This window comes from Corythoichthys intestinalis, chromosome 5 (assembly GCF_030265065.1).
Source record: "Corythoichthys intestinalis isolate RoL2023-P3 chromosome 5, ASM3026506v1, whole genome shotgun sequence".
In the NCBI taxonomy this organism is placed as follows: Eukaryota; Metazoa; Chordata; class Actinopteri; order Syngnathiformes; family Syngnathidae; genus Corythoichthys; species Corythoichthys intestinalis.
Window position 1 is genome coordinate 23,940,311 of NC_080399.1, and position 14,848 is coordinate 23,955,158.

At 38.9% G+C, this 14,848-nt stretch overlaps 1 protein-coding gene across 2 annotated transcripts in view; it reads left to right on the plus strand.

The window, feature by feature from the left end:
- Positions 1-14,848, plus strand: part of LOC130915896 (FERM domain-containing protein 5) — a 126,818-nt gene that overhangs the window by 68,715 nt on the left and 43,255 nt on the right. For both annotated transcript variants that reach the window (XM_057836087.1, XM_057836088.1), the window contains exons 2-4: positions 5,421-5,525; positions 13,365-13,407; positions 13,819-13,897. In XM_057836087.1, the coding sequence (XP_057692070.1) occupies positions 5,421-5,525; positions 13,365-13,407; positions 13,819-13,897 (227 nt within the window). The remainder of the gene's footprint in view (positions 1-5,420; positions 5,526-13,364; positions 13,408-13,818; positions 13,898-14,848) is intronic.

A 14,848-nucleotide genomic window follows, 5' to 3' on the forward strand; every position in this document is an offset into this window, starting at 1 on the left:
GAGACTAAGAAGCATATATTCTGAGGAACAATGCTGCCATTGGATTTAGTAGAGTGGGATACAATCTCCTTATAGGAGATAACTGCACTAGTAGCAGACTTCAGGACCCTGAACAAATGTGATATAAAATTAACCCTTTATTGGGCACTCATTAAACTCACTGACTGCTATTGACAGCACTAGATGGCGAACAATCGCTGCCAGTGTTCTTAGTCAAAATGGATTGGACATATCGCGCTTTCAGTGGCACTCAAAGATGAGCATCTAGTCACCTATTGTTGTCAGTGTCAAGCAATGAGTAAATCATGATCAATTTATCCATTTATTATTTCTTTAAATCGACTTTAGAGTTTTTGTGGGTGCCATAACCAGAATGTTTCCGTATTTATTCTTTTTAATTTGATTAATTTTGTTTTTATTAGTTGTTATTACTTTTATTTATTGATTTTTTTTATTTAAATTAAGAATAATTATCTTCTGTCAGGATTATTGATGTACATATGTTAAAGTATTTCCAGGTTTTATACTGCAATCGGTTCGATTTGCAACACAAATCCTTTCTTTCATTTTGGCGAGAGGCTTTTGTGTCTTTCTTCTTAATGTAGCCAATGAGTCAGTTTTTGTTGTTGTTTTTTTTTTTTTTTTTGCGTCAGCAGAGTTTCTTTTGGCATTTGGACAGCATAGTTTAGGGACACAGACTGTTTCTCAATGAATTTTTGTTATCTGCTGCCTGAGTAACACATATGCACGTCTGAGTGGCACCTACACCAATTCTGGAGGGAGCAGCCTTTCCAAACTTCACCTTAGACTGACTCATAATGCCCACTTGTGAGATTCTGACAGTATTTTTAATGTAACTGAGCGTTTGCATGCACACTGTATTTATTAGGGGTGTGACAAAATATCGAAATGGCGATATATCGTGATACTTTGTATCCCAAAAGGTTATAGATATGCTCCTGCAAGAATCAAGATATCATTTTAGAAAGGTTTCCCAACATGTTGCTACCAAAATCTTTAACCATAATAGTGTCTCAGTTAACTCTAAGGCTGCCTTGATGGTGCTCGACACCCAATCCATTTAGACTGGGAACGTTCGTTCATTCGAAACCAGAGCATTCAGTCATTCTGTCAGATTTTCAGGGCGTTTATAGGTTACTTGCTGTTTATTTTAGGGCATTTCCAGGTCATTTCCTGTTGAGTTTGAGTCATTGCCTATTCATTTGGATGAGTCCCAGGTCTGTAACACAAAATGAACAGGAAGTGAACCATAAAATACCCCAAAATCAACAGGAAATAACTGAAAATCAACAGGTAAATGACCTTAAATGGCCCAAAATTACCTCATTGTCTGGCATCGGCTGCTACTGACGGCCATAGACATTCAATCCGTTTGAAGTGGGAGGGATGGCAGCGAATGAACTAGTGCTGCAACGATTAATCGATTAACTCGAGTACTCTATTAGAAAAAAATATTCGAATTGAATTTTTTTGCCTCGAGTATTCGTTTAATTAAAGTGGCGTTGTAATTTGTTAATTTATTTTCAAAGTGTTTGCATTTAGTTTTATTGATTAGGGTGGATACACTGCCCTCTGGTCTGCCTCTTCACATGGCTAAGTCCAACTGCTCCCTGTTAAGACCAACGTAAGTTAAGTTTTTGTTTGAGCTAATGTTTTTTAATGCATTTATAATTTAGTTTATAGGTAAATTTAGCCGTTTATTGTGGGAATATGTGTCTGAACCATTTGTTTAGAGCATTGTAAAAAAAAAACATTTTGTAGCATTTAAGCTAGCGGACTTTTTCTATGTAAGTAAGCCAATTGTTCTTTTGTTTTGCATAGATCCTCATTTTTTAAAATAAACTTATACCGTTTGAGGCTCAGCTCAGGTATCTTAATTTTTCATGTTCCCTATCCGATTATTCGATTATTCGAACTAACTAGTCCATCGACTAATTGACTACTAAAATATTCGATAGCTGCAGCCCTAGAATGAACGAATGTTCATTCGCTGCCACCCTCCCAGTTCAAATGGATTGGACGTGTACTAGTGATAAACTCATTCCAATTCACAGCAGAAGCTTGTTTTTCTGTTTATTAGTTGTTTTTAGAATATCCTAAAATGATTTCCTGACCAATGTATCGATAATCGTTGTATCGCCAAATCGTCAGATCACCGTTATCGTGAGCTTTGTATCGCAAACCGTATCCAATCATGAGGTCCCAAGAGGTTCCCACTCCTAGAATTTATATAAATACATTTCTGCGTTTCATTTCAAAGCTTTTTGTATTAAAGTTGTTTGGGGAAATGTTGCTGCTCCTTGTAATTATCCCTGTTAATGTTCTTATGTAAATCATCGGCGCAGCCCTCCTGGCTGTACACAACTAAAAGTGATAAATTACCGCTTGGCTTTGTGAAGGTTAATGCAAAGTGTGTCACTGGGCACTTTCAGCAGTATCGTTTCTTCCGAAGCAAGACTCGTTCCAGTCCGACTCTAAGCACTCTAGGTTAAGCCCAGGAAACTGTATAGTTGTGCATTAGGCTAAGAGATTTGTAATGTAAAGAGCTACTGTGTATAGTTATGCAGTATAAGGATTAACAAATCCTAAAGCAGAAACTTTCCATATTTTATTCCTCTTTTTTAAGTTTTTAGCTCTGGAGACACCTCAAACGGTCCTAATAGGGATGTCTGGATTACATATTTTTGCATGACCGAATCTGAGTCACCCAATTTTCAGTCCCGATCCTTACCTAGGAAATGTATTAGAGAGGGAAAAAAAGCACATCCTAATGTTTTTTTTTTTTTTTTTTTTTTTTTTTTTTTAAACCAATGGCCTACTGCAAGCAACACGTCACTTCCGCTCATTAATATTCATGACGTTAGCAACTGTTGCTAAGAGGGGGACACGCTTCCGTTTGTTCCCAATAGTAAATGAATGGAAATGGTGTACGAAGGTGATGCTTACAGAGCTAAGCCTACCAATTTTGTCTGGAAAAGATGTCCCTGGTGCCAAATTCACTGGTAAAGATGTGGAAGAACACACAAATGTTCAGTTAAAGAGATGGCTTGGGTGTCGAGGGCTGAAAGAGACAGTGGCGCCACCACGGGGTGGCCAGGGGTGGCCACGGCCCCCCCTATAAATTTGTTGGCCACCCCACTGCCCACCCCACTTGCCAGTATATCGTTAGATAGCATCAGTTATGCATTTCATCCCAAATGTAGGCTACCTGCTTTTCCCCAGTAATTGTTTTGTTAAATGTACACCTTATGCCTAATATATACATAAAACAATAAAACAGAATTGTTGTGGATCTCAAAATGTTGACTGGACAGTTATGGACTATGGACATTAAATCATTAGTAACATCAAATATTACACAATACACCAAATTGGGTTGCCACCTGTCCCCTAAAATAAGGAACGATCAGAAATTGGAAATTAAATGTTGCGCTCAGTATTGAACTAATACGGAATATAAATGAATAGATACATTTCTATGCATTTTAGGAGTTTTGGGGATGTCCCCTTTTTTCTCTGCCGGTACAGCTTTGGGCGCGAGAGGGGCGTCCCATTTTTCTTATTTCTGCAAGGTGGCAAGCCTAACACCAAAGTACATCAGTAGCCGTGTCCTTAAGTCTTTCTGATAGTTTTCCCCTGAACTTTTTACGGCAATAATATAATGAAAACCTGAAATTATGGCTTTTAGTTTGGGTGTGCCACCCCAAGATTTTAAGTTGCACCATCTGGCCACCCCTATGAAAAATTTCTGGAGGCACTACTGGAAAAAGACGGAAAAAGGAAACGAGCCGACCTAAGTTTAGCCTTAGCTTTTTATCGACACTTTTTTCTTACGCCACTGTCAATGTCATTCTCCTGTTTCAGCAATCTATCTTTTACTAACATATGCCCAGTCTTTCTTCTATATTATATCCTCTGGTTGTCTTACGTCTCTGACCATTCTTATGGCCAATTTACCTTGCTATTTTTGTGTAGCGATCGCAAATGCTACTCGTTGACAGCCAACGAACACTTTTAATTTTTTCATTAGTAACAAATCTTACTTATAAAATTAATTTACACTTCCCCCTTCCTAAAGTTTTTTTTTTTTTTTTTTTACAACAAAAAAGGTAAGTGGCAGTCAGATACCATTTTAATTTTACAAGGTCATTCGTTGTCAGACAGGAGCAGTACGGCAAAACGCCACGCTAAAAATAAGTAAAAAATATCAAAATGGCTTACCTCTTCATCCTCTGAAGGGCCATGCCCCCCAACAAAATGTTTACTGCATATGAAATGTGAATGGCTTCACCTTGCTAGCATTAAACGTCCACACAATTTCTTCACATTTTTCCTCAGAGTTTTTGGTTTCGGGAAACGTATGAAGAAAACATCCTTCATGTGTCATAATGTCTGGAGTCCTTTCTACAAGTTCCATATCAGCAGTGCTTGATCGGCACGTTCGTTTTTGAAAGATTACCGGATGAAACTAACAGAAATATAATGGTTTGTATGCGAGGGCATGTCTATAATGTCCCACTTCCGCTTTACGATGCGACGTCACGGTCTAAAAATAGCATTCGTGTGTGTTCGTTCCTTATGGATTCCGAAAAGGCTGGGCGAATTTTGACAAAATTAGACACAGTTGTACTTATGTATCTGGGATTGTTCTGAGATGAGTTTGATCTCTCTAGGCCTTCATTTAGTGCGGAGAATTAATTTGATACTCCAAAAATTAGCATAGAAAATACTACCTGATTGTGGAGACGACAGCGCTCAGCTCTCAGCTCTCAACAGCTGTCTTGCGATTGCAATTTCGCAGTTTGCTTTCAAACTTTACGATTTCATGTACAAATTTAAATGTGCTGTGATGATGCATTGTGGCTTTGAGTACTCCACAACACGACACTGGATTTATTTTTTTTAAAATTACAATTTTCCAGAATATTACTAAGGGATTCATTTCAGCTGGATATTTATACTGTAGCGACTGTTATCTATTATGTGTTGCACCCGCAATGGTTCATGGGTCGTTGTGGCAACCATGACTGAGAGTGGTGGTTGCCGTTGTTATATTCTGGTGTTTTTTTTGTTTAATAAAGGCGACGTCTCTCCGAGTCCTGTGGTGTATGGGGCAAAAGACCAGCAAGTGTGAAACATAAAAATTGTCTCTCTCATTCTTCTTCACGTCGCTCACCACAATACCGTATACAATGATGGAAAAGTGGTTTTGCATTAACCCCATTGTGTTGTGCTTTTACTATTATTACATTTTAGCTGCATCTCTAAGGAAAGTGTTTTATCTACCATTTGGTTTTATTGCATTCTCGGTACACAAACCCGAGCTAGTCTATTTATGTTGTTGATGGAATGATGAGTCTTTCATTTTAATGGCATTGCCCTTTTTTTCACTTCTACAGCGGGATGCAAAAGGACAGTATCTGTTTGACCTCATCTGCCACCACCTAAACCTGCTGGAGAAAGATTATTTTGGCATCAGATACGTGGACCCCGACAAGCAGCGGGTAAGCTCACACATTCAACATTTCAGATATCGTGAGTTCGTGTGCAGCCCACGTCCTTCTTGTGTGGAGTTTCGGTGGGTTTTCCCTGAGTTTTGCCCAAAGTCAGCTGGGATATGCGCCAGGTCAACCGTAACCTTAATGAGGACAATGGAAAATGGATGGCTGAATCCTGGCGCGGTCATCTTGGGATCTGCCTGTTGCCATCGGGGAACAAAAAGACTGCTGGAAGAACCAACAGTATACCTGACCGACTAAAGCAGTACAACATTATGCAGCCCTCTGAGACGCTGACAACCATTTTTCTGCTGCTTCACACTTCACAATCTTCACACTCCCTTGAAAATGGACTCCCTTTGCGCTTCATTTGCTACACTACTATGCGTTTTTCTAAATTTAACAGTTGCACTGTAGATGGGTTTACAATTTAATTTCACACACTTACCTCAATTTATTCCAGTTTATGTTCCAACTGCACTTTCCATGGAAAAAAATGGCTCACCAAGCCGTGCTTTTTGGAAATTTTTTTGAGCGTTAATTAGGGATGTCCCGATCCAGGTTTTTGCACGTCCGATCCGATACCGATATTGTTTTGCACTTCCGATCCGATACCGATACTGGCCGATACCGATACCGACCTATCTGAGCATGTGTTAAAGTTTAAAGTTATTTAGCCTCCTTACTTAGTTGTCAGACTCATGTTGAAAAAGCTTTTAGTACCCTTGATAACAACTAGCCAGCTGAATTAGGTGAGTTTGAATAACACACAACGGTTGGTAACAAGAAACTGACCTGTTTATTTAGTGACAAACACAAAACATTATGAATAACAAACAGAAATGGCATAGTCAGTCAGTAAAACGTGCAAATAATATTGTAAACTGTCTTAAAAAAGCAAAACACACCAACAACCTCAGTGGAAAATCCCCCAAATCCCCCAAGCTATTAGATGCTTTTAATGTTTCGTGCATTAGTTACAAAAATTGTATAAAAAGCCTCTCAGGTTTAAAAAACGACTATTTCAGTATCAAGTTAACATTTTAAAACAGTAAATAAAATACTCAAGTCCCCATTCTATATCAGCAGCTTTGAACTACATTCAATTCATTTAATTTTGCGAATCAACTGTTAAAGTTGTTAAAATTGCTCCCGTTATTCCATAATTTCCCTTCTGTCTACTTTCGACATGTGAAAGTTTTAAAACTGTTTTGAAGATAGATTCAAATCAAGATTTTGCCAATTTAGGAGTATTTTAGATAAAAAGTTAATTAGGTTTGCTTGGAAGGTTCACAACAGCCTACTAGGTAAGTCTTCTGCTTTAAGATGGCGGCTGTTTACTAACGCATCTGGTTTTCAATACTTCAATGTTGCTAACGCAGTCGAGTCTGTCGTGTAGCATCTGGTTCTATATACATATGATATCTATTATCTCCAGTAAAACGACATTAACGTAGTTTGTTGTGGCTGTCAGCAGAAGTCAGGTATTCTTGTGTTTTTTATCCAGCGGCATGAGTTGAGCTAAAGCCGTGAGTTGAGCATTGGCATTACCCGGGTCTAAGACAAGTTATGTTTACTTTCGGGACGCAATGCGGTCAGTTTCTTATTGCGTCCCGAAGACCGCGCTGTGTATTAGTGTATTAGTTCTGCTTTACTTGGATGTTTGTGAATCGTTCTCGAATCTTCAGCGGCCGAATCGCGTGTTGGATGGTAACACCACACCGAAAGAACGTTGCACCCAGTCCATATGCACGTTTCACACACCTTTACAATATAGATTTGATGTGATGTAGTTGAAGACCACCAAAGTGAGAACTTGTGTTATTGTTTCCTTTGATTGCGAGTCCTTGTTCCGTGATGTGTTTGACGTTAAATCTTGGCAATTTATTATGTATTCACATGAACTGCTTGGATACAACACTATTTTGGTTCAGGATATTTGTTTTTTTTTTTTGCGTCAATTTTCAGGATTTAGTTGCTAAAATTCACCATAACCACTTTTTTTTACCATCTCTTCTTGAATGTTCAATGCTTCATTTTTTACATATTACATCACGACTAAAACCACTTTACTGTTTACAATTTTTGTTGTTGTGTGAATTACCTCAATGTTAACTCATTTGCCGCCAGACGAGGAATATGTAAAGTATTCACCGTGTATGTGATGTGGTTGCTAGTCAGAGGTTGCGCTAGACTTTTTCGTGGTCTGTCATTTTGACTGACAGGGTCATAAAAATCCGGTCATAATCTATTTTTACCTGTCACTTAAATTTTTAAAATGATAATAATGACATATTCGATAGTATTTAGTTTTCATTTATTTTTAATTAATATTCTGTCCGAACAAGCTTAACAGAGAATCCACACCGTGCCATCACACATCAAGCAGATGAATATGTAACTTTTTCTCCGCAGTGACAAAAACAGCTGACTGTGGCTAGGCTACATATGGAACATACGGAAAAATGAAATTAACAGTTCACCTGCTGTGGCCTGAACGCAGTCTCACACTTTCCACCTGGTGCGCATGGACTTGAATTGTGTGCCCGCTTGTGCATAATATAATGTCTCAAGAAGAAACTTTTTTGAAGAAACTCCGAGTAAAGCCAACGACGTCATGCATCAAGAGAGACAATAACTAATTAATATTCTCACGCGCCACCCTGTGGTCTGGGGTGTGAATTGCAACCTGTCAAAATGACAGGTGGACTTCAGTTTTTTCCGTCACCGTTTAAAAAAAAAAGTCAACGACGGAAAATATTCGGTTAACGCGACCCCTGTTGCTAGTACACGGAAGGTTTATATATTGTACAATACACCCATTACCAACAATAGCCACCCAATCTGTTTTGACAGGGGCGACGGCAGCGACCCTACCAGTCAAAATGGATTGGACATCTGCTGCCATTAATGGCAGCCAAAGAGTTAACGTGGTGCAGTATAAGCCAATGTTTAAAAAGTGTTGTTAATCTTACTTTAAAAAAGAAATTAGTGACAATTACAAATGACTTCTCTCGAAAAGTAATTGAGTTAGTAACCTAGTAACTCAATTACTCAGCAAAGTAACTGACGTTAGTTTTCATGTTCTACACTGTATTACATTCTACATTCTATAACATTTCACATCAAAGAGGTTTATATTAACTTAGTGAAGAATAAACACACTATATACAGTATTTTAGAACATTTGGTAATTATTTTAATTAGGGCTGTCAAACGATTAAAATTTTTAATCGAGTTAATCTCAGCTTAAAAATTAATTAATCGCAATTCAAACCATCTATAATATACAGTATGCCATATTTTTTGTAAATTATTGTTGGAATGGAAAGATTAGACGAATTTTACACGAAATATACATTCAACATACTGTACATATGTACTGTATTTGTTTATTATAACAATAAATCAAACAGATGGCATTAACATTATTAACATTCTGTTAAAGTGTTCCATGGATAGAAAGACTTGAAGTTCTTAAAAGATAAATGTTAGTAAAAGTTATAGTAATTTTATATTAAAACCCGTCTCAATGTTTTCGTTTTAATAAAATTTGTAAAATTTTCAATCAAAAAATAAACTAGGAGCTCGCCATTGTTGATGTCAATAATTACACAATGCTCCTGAGGCTGAAACCCATAAAATCAGTCTCACCCAAGCGCCAGGAGAGGGAAACAAAACACCAAAAAACACAAGTAACAAGTGGACATGACACTGTGCTGTCATTTTAATCTGTTTGAGCGGGGCATGTGTGTTAAATGCGTCAAATATTTTAATGTAACTAATTTTAAAAATTAATTACCGCCCGTTAACGCGATAATTTTGACAGCCCTAATTTTAATCATATATGTTAAGAAAACACAAATGTAAACTGACCATTAACCAGTACTAATTTCTGAAACTGTATGTTAGGCATACGGATGTCCCGATCACATTTTTGCACCCGAGTCCGAATCACCTGATTTTGAGATTCTGCTGATACCGAATCCCGATCCGATGCCGAAAAAAGTGTTGTTCAAAAAAACACAAAAAAGTTTTAAACATGTTACTCTCCCATTATTGTGCCGCCGTCATAATGTACATTATTTTTAAGCAAGAATAACTTAGAAAAATGCTTGTCTTTAATAAATGCTGCATTGAGTGAGTCCACTCAAACCCACTCGCGCTGCTGAGAAAATCCTCTCACTTACACAAATATGTGCCACAGCACACTACCGATAGTGTTTAACAAGCTAAATAATTATTGACACATTCGGCCCCATCGATGGCAGAGCCTGCTGTCAGACAGACACGCCTTACGTCAAATAGACAACAATATCCTCTGTGCAGTTGAGTTATTTCACTGTGTAAAGACACGCAGGTTTCATTGTCAACAGCATCGACTCCACAATGAATGTCGAGCTTTAGCTGTAGCGGTGATTTGCCATATTTGTTGTTGTTTATTGTCATCATCATCGGTATCATTGACAGTTACAAGATAGCATAAGACTGGGCTCATTAAATCCCGTCCCCCTTAAACCAAAGGACGCAAATCTTCGCATGATAATGTAGACATTTCACATTGTGATACAAGTGCACAATTTGAGCTGTGGCAACACTAGACGCTGTTAGGTCCATCTTCACCTGTGATAAATCGTCACAGGTCTCATTGAGGCTGGCGCGCTCCGCATTGATAGCATCGCCGATATTGCGAGCAAGCTCCATTGCTTCTTTATGGTGTCACACCACTTTCGCCGAGAAACGGAGCATCCAACGGGCACCAATACGCAGCAGGAGAGCGAGAACCAACAGTGTGATGAAAACGTAAACATCTTCGACATCCTCAATGTCAAGCGCGGTCAAACATATGGGCCTCCATTTCCCCCAGCCGTCCTCTGTAAATCCAGACGTCAAAGTGTTGGCCGGACAAGGGCGTTGGCTCGATGTAGGTCGAATTGTTGAGGAATCTTGTCCAAGTTACTTAGTGACCAGTTGAGCAGTTCCATGACACATAAATTTAGTACAGATTTAATCAGAAGTAGACAGCATTCGCGTATGTCAGCAGATGAATAATGTTCTGTCTTTGCGACAGAGCTGATTGCTCAGGCATGTTATGTCTAATTTTATCTTAGTCTCTCCTATTCCTACACTTTTTGTTATGGGAACACAATGTAGTGTTTGTGTGTCTGGCTGAACGCCCTGATTTTGAACCTTGTACAGTTCTTATCCATGTTAGAGGTCAGACTCCATAGCGGTTTAGAGTAAGTTCTTTGTATGTTTTTTTAAAGGCTGCTAGGGTCCCCGTGTTAGTCATTGCGGGGTCTAGAGCATTCCAGCGGACCTTTGACCTTTTGACCTTGTTCAAAAAAGCACACTACCGCTGGTGTTCAACAAGCTAAACGATGATTGACAGATTGCGCACCTTTGAAGGGTAGAGCTACCAAGCTTCTCTGGAAAGATCAGAGCAATCACTCCCGTCAATCATTGTTAATTTTAAATAGCTAACTCAAGGGCACTGCTGACCAAGAAAAGCAGCAGAAGCGGAGTAAGAGGCTGTACGAGCATGAAGCAGAAAAACAAATCTTTTTTTTTTTTTTTTTTTTTTAAATTAAAAACCTGATCCTTTTCATCCAGTTCCGATCCTCTGAAAAATGGTGCGATCAGCCTGATTGCCGATCAAGTGATCGGATCGGGACATCCCTAGCTAGACCTACTGCACAATAAGCAGAACACTATCCTTAAATATTCCATGAGGTAACAATATTAAATATGATTCAAGTTTGAGAACGCTACATTTGAAATTCCATGGAACTTAGCCATTATTGCTGTCTTGTTGTGTTAGCCAGAGTGCGCGGTGATGCAGGGCATGATCTGTCCACCTAGTCAATCATCATCGCGTTTGCAACATCCCCTTCCCTTGTCTTGCTCTGCTCTAACCCAAGCAGCTGATGTGTGACAAAATCAGACAACTCACGCTTCATTAGGGATGGGAATTGATACGATTTTTACGATTCCGATTCCATTATCGATATTGCTTAACGATTCGATTCTTTATCGATTTTCTTATCAATTCTAATTTCGGGAAAAAGAAGAACAAACATTTTGATTGGCATCAAGTTTGTTTAATCAGAAGTCACAACCTTACAAACTCACAACGAGGTCAAAAGAGGCCCAAAGCCTCAATGTTAACTGTGGCAATAAGTGGCAAATGCACAAGAATGTGTAACATTTTACTGAAACATTTTTCTAATAGAAATAAAAAATATTGGAAAATTTTGGCATATAGGTCGTTGTTCTGCCTTTGGCAATGTCCCCAAACTTTTTCCCGTGAGGGCCAAATAACTTTTCCCTTCTCTGATGAGAGGCCGGGGTCAGTTTGTAACAGAAAAAGTGTGACGATTGCAGGAGTGCGTAAATGTAAAAAAAATTTTGTTTTTCAGAAAGCCACAATCAAATAACCCTCTGTGGATTCTTCACGGAACAAAAGTAAAAAAAAAATAAAAAAAATAATATGATATAATAATAATAAATAATAATAGCACTATTAATTAAATAGATAATAACCAAATAACGCTCTCTGAGTTATTCACTGAAAAAGGCCAGGAAATAAATAACACTACTGAGGGAGAAAAAAACCAAAAAAATTCAAAATGCTCTCTGGAATTCTTCAGGGGGCCAGACCAAATATGGAGCAGCGGGCCGTAGTTTGGGGACCCCTGTTTTTATTTACCAGTATATTGAAATGCATGCCTTTTAGTTTTTATGGCGCTTTCACGCTCAAGTGGTGGCGCCCTTGCGCTTCCTCACGCGAAGAAGAGCGCGCTCACGTGAAGAAGAGCGCGCTTACACGCGAAGAAGAAATGCCGCATCCAAGCGAGTGAGCGAGTTAGTGAGAAAGGGAAACACTGCCACGAGCCTACGTTCTTTGTTAATGTTTGTAAAACATCTACAGATCCAACGCCTGTATGTATCATCTTCTGTGTTGTTGTTGTGTGTTTACACTCGCGATTGGACACTTAAATCCAGTTGTGTAGTGGTTTAAACATTGTGCTAATGCTAGCAAACGCATGCTAACTGTTTGTTATTACTGTGTTAGCAGCTAATCATCGCTGATTTACGTTGATGCAAACCTGTTTGTTATTGGGGACGAAATTGATTTGTTTCATTTCTATTTTTAGTTTCAAGTGATGGTTGAATAAAGTCAGCAAATTATTATACCAACGTCTTCTGCATCGTCATTTGGGAGTTTAGCTAGCTGTATAGCAAGGTCTGAGCCTTAGCGTCTCGGTGAGGACAGTGCAGTCTATTCCCTCCCGATGCAGTTATTTCCATCTCGCAATGACTACAAGTCGCTTTGTTGTAATTTTTCCTCGTGAAGTGAAGACACACTTTCGAGCGTTCGAACCTACGTGCTGTCATTGTTATGTTTACGGCGGCAATGCTCGTGGTAAACTATCGTAACCTTTCATTTTCACCCTTTTTCCTGGTGAAGTGTAGCCAAACTTTGAAGCGAGTGGTTCTTGGCGCCATGCTAGTTTAATGCGTCTGGACAACAAGACAGTCACAACGAATATGCGTCTTTAGGGATCGTTAAAGGGATCGTTAAGGCTTTTTCATTGTGATGTCGAGGCCTCGAAACACTCGGAACCGGTTCCGAATTGGAATCGGATTTCGATTCCCATCCCTACGGCTTCATTCAACTAAATTGTAGTAACGCGCCCCTTTACATCCTCGGTAACGATAACAGCGTTGCAAAGATGGGAAAAGTTTTTATTTAGATTAGTCACTACTGAAAAAAACCCCCACTGTTATTAACAACACTGAGTTTAACGATGTCACTAACAATCTGCTCTACTTCAAATGCAGCACTGGTTGGAGTTAACGAGGTCTATTGCTAAGCAAATGAAATGTAAGTATTGCACATTTTCTGTATCTATTAAAACTCCAAAAAACACAACCAGTGAAAGTAAAGTGTGTTTACGTTGGCATGGCAAAGTGATGAGATGATTTGACAACAGAAAATTAAAGAGCAATCAGTCACTCTCAAAGGAAAAGTTCAAAATGGCAAATGGGTTGATGATTGATAGTTAAATTTTGTAACGGCACAACCAATTTGCTGGGGTGGTTGCTTGGCAACTGGCCCAAAACTAGCTCTTGACTTGCATACTTGGGGGGAAAAAATCTAATTAAATATGACCTTTTTATGGTTAATTCACTGTCATATTTGCTAGTGAAGTGTTTCTGTTGTAATGTTGCTTTATTTGAATGCTGCTAGTTGTTTGCTTTTCAGTCATGTTCTGTTCATTTTCATTTCCTGCAGCTCAGCATCCGTTCACTATGTGTCTGCGTGTCAAGTTTTACCCTCCTGATCCAGCCGCTCTCAAGGAGGAAATCACTCGGTAAAAGCTCCTTTCATCACCTCTCACAGCTTACCAAGGTGTTGAAGATATACAGTAGTAAGCTATACACGTTCTAATACCTAAAATGCTTTAATAGCACAGGTGTCAAAATCAAGGTCCGTTGGCCAGATCCATCCCCCCCACCTCATTTTGTCTGGCCCAGACCCGGCTGCAGAAAGAAATTACAGAGGGGGCATTACTTTTTTGGGGGGGGGGGCACACTTCTTCAACGTAAATTTAGCCTGAACAGTGGCGTTATTACCCGTACGTTACTACATCAGTGCACTGAAATATTTTCTGGCACTGAAGTCACAAGTGGTAGTTCATCGTAAAATCTATAAGACAAACGAAAAACAATGGTGCAGTTCTGTGTGCATTTATTCAACAAAAGTGCTTCAGTGTAAACATAACATATGCACCGATAAATATGAGCATTGATGTCAAGATGAGCAGTGAAATCAACAGGCATGCCTGAAGAGGTAACTACAGCAGCTAAAGAGCACAAAAAAACCCCCAACGGATGTCCTTTCCAATTTGAATTAGCAACGGAGGAGCCCCTCAATCGTCATTTTTGTAACCGAAGCAATCCCTATCCAATCCCAGTACCCAATGGCCGGCTACTCGGCCCGCGCCCCTTATCTGTGATTGCATACCTGTCAACCCGAGGCTGTTGGCAATCTTACAAATAGTGATGTATGCCCTTACAAAACGGTGACTAGTCTTACAACGTTGTGTATAGCGTGCAATATGAAACAAAAATAAAACTCAATTTTTAAAATAATATGAATTCATTGGTAATATTGTAACATATAACCTGGAGCAATCAAAGAACAATCAATATCTAGAGCTACGTCATGATTACTTAAAATTAAAAGTGACTTTTGTTATAATTGTTTGTAGCACTTTTGGCAATTTCTATCATGTCTTGATGGATGCACTTCAGCTCGCAAT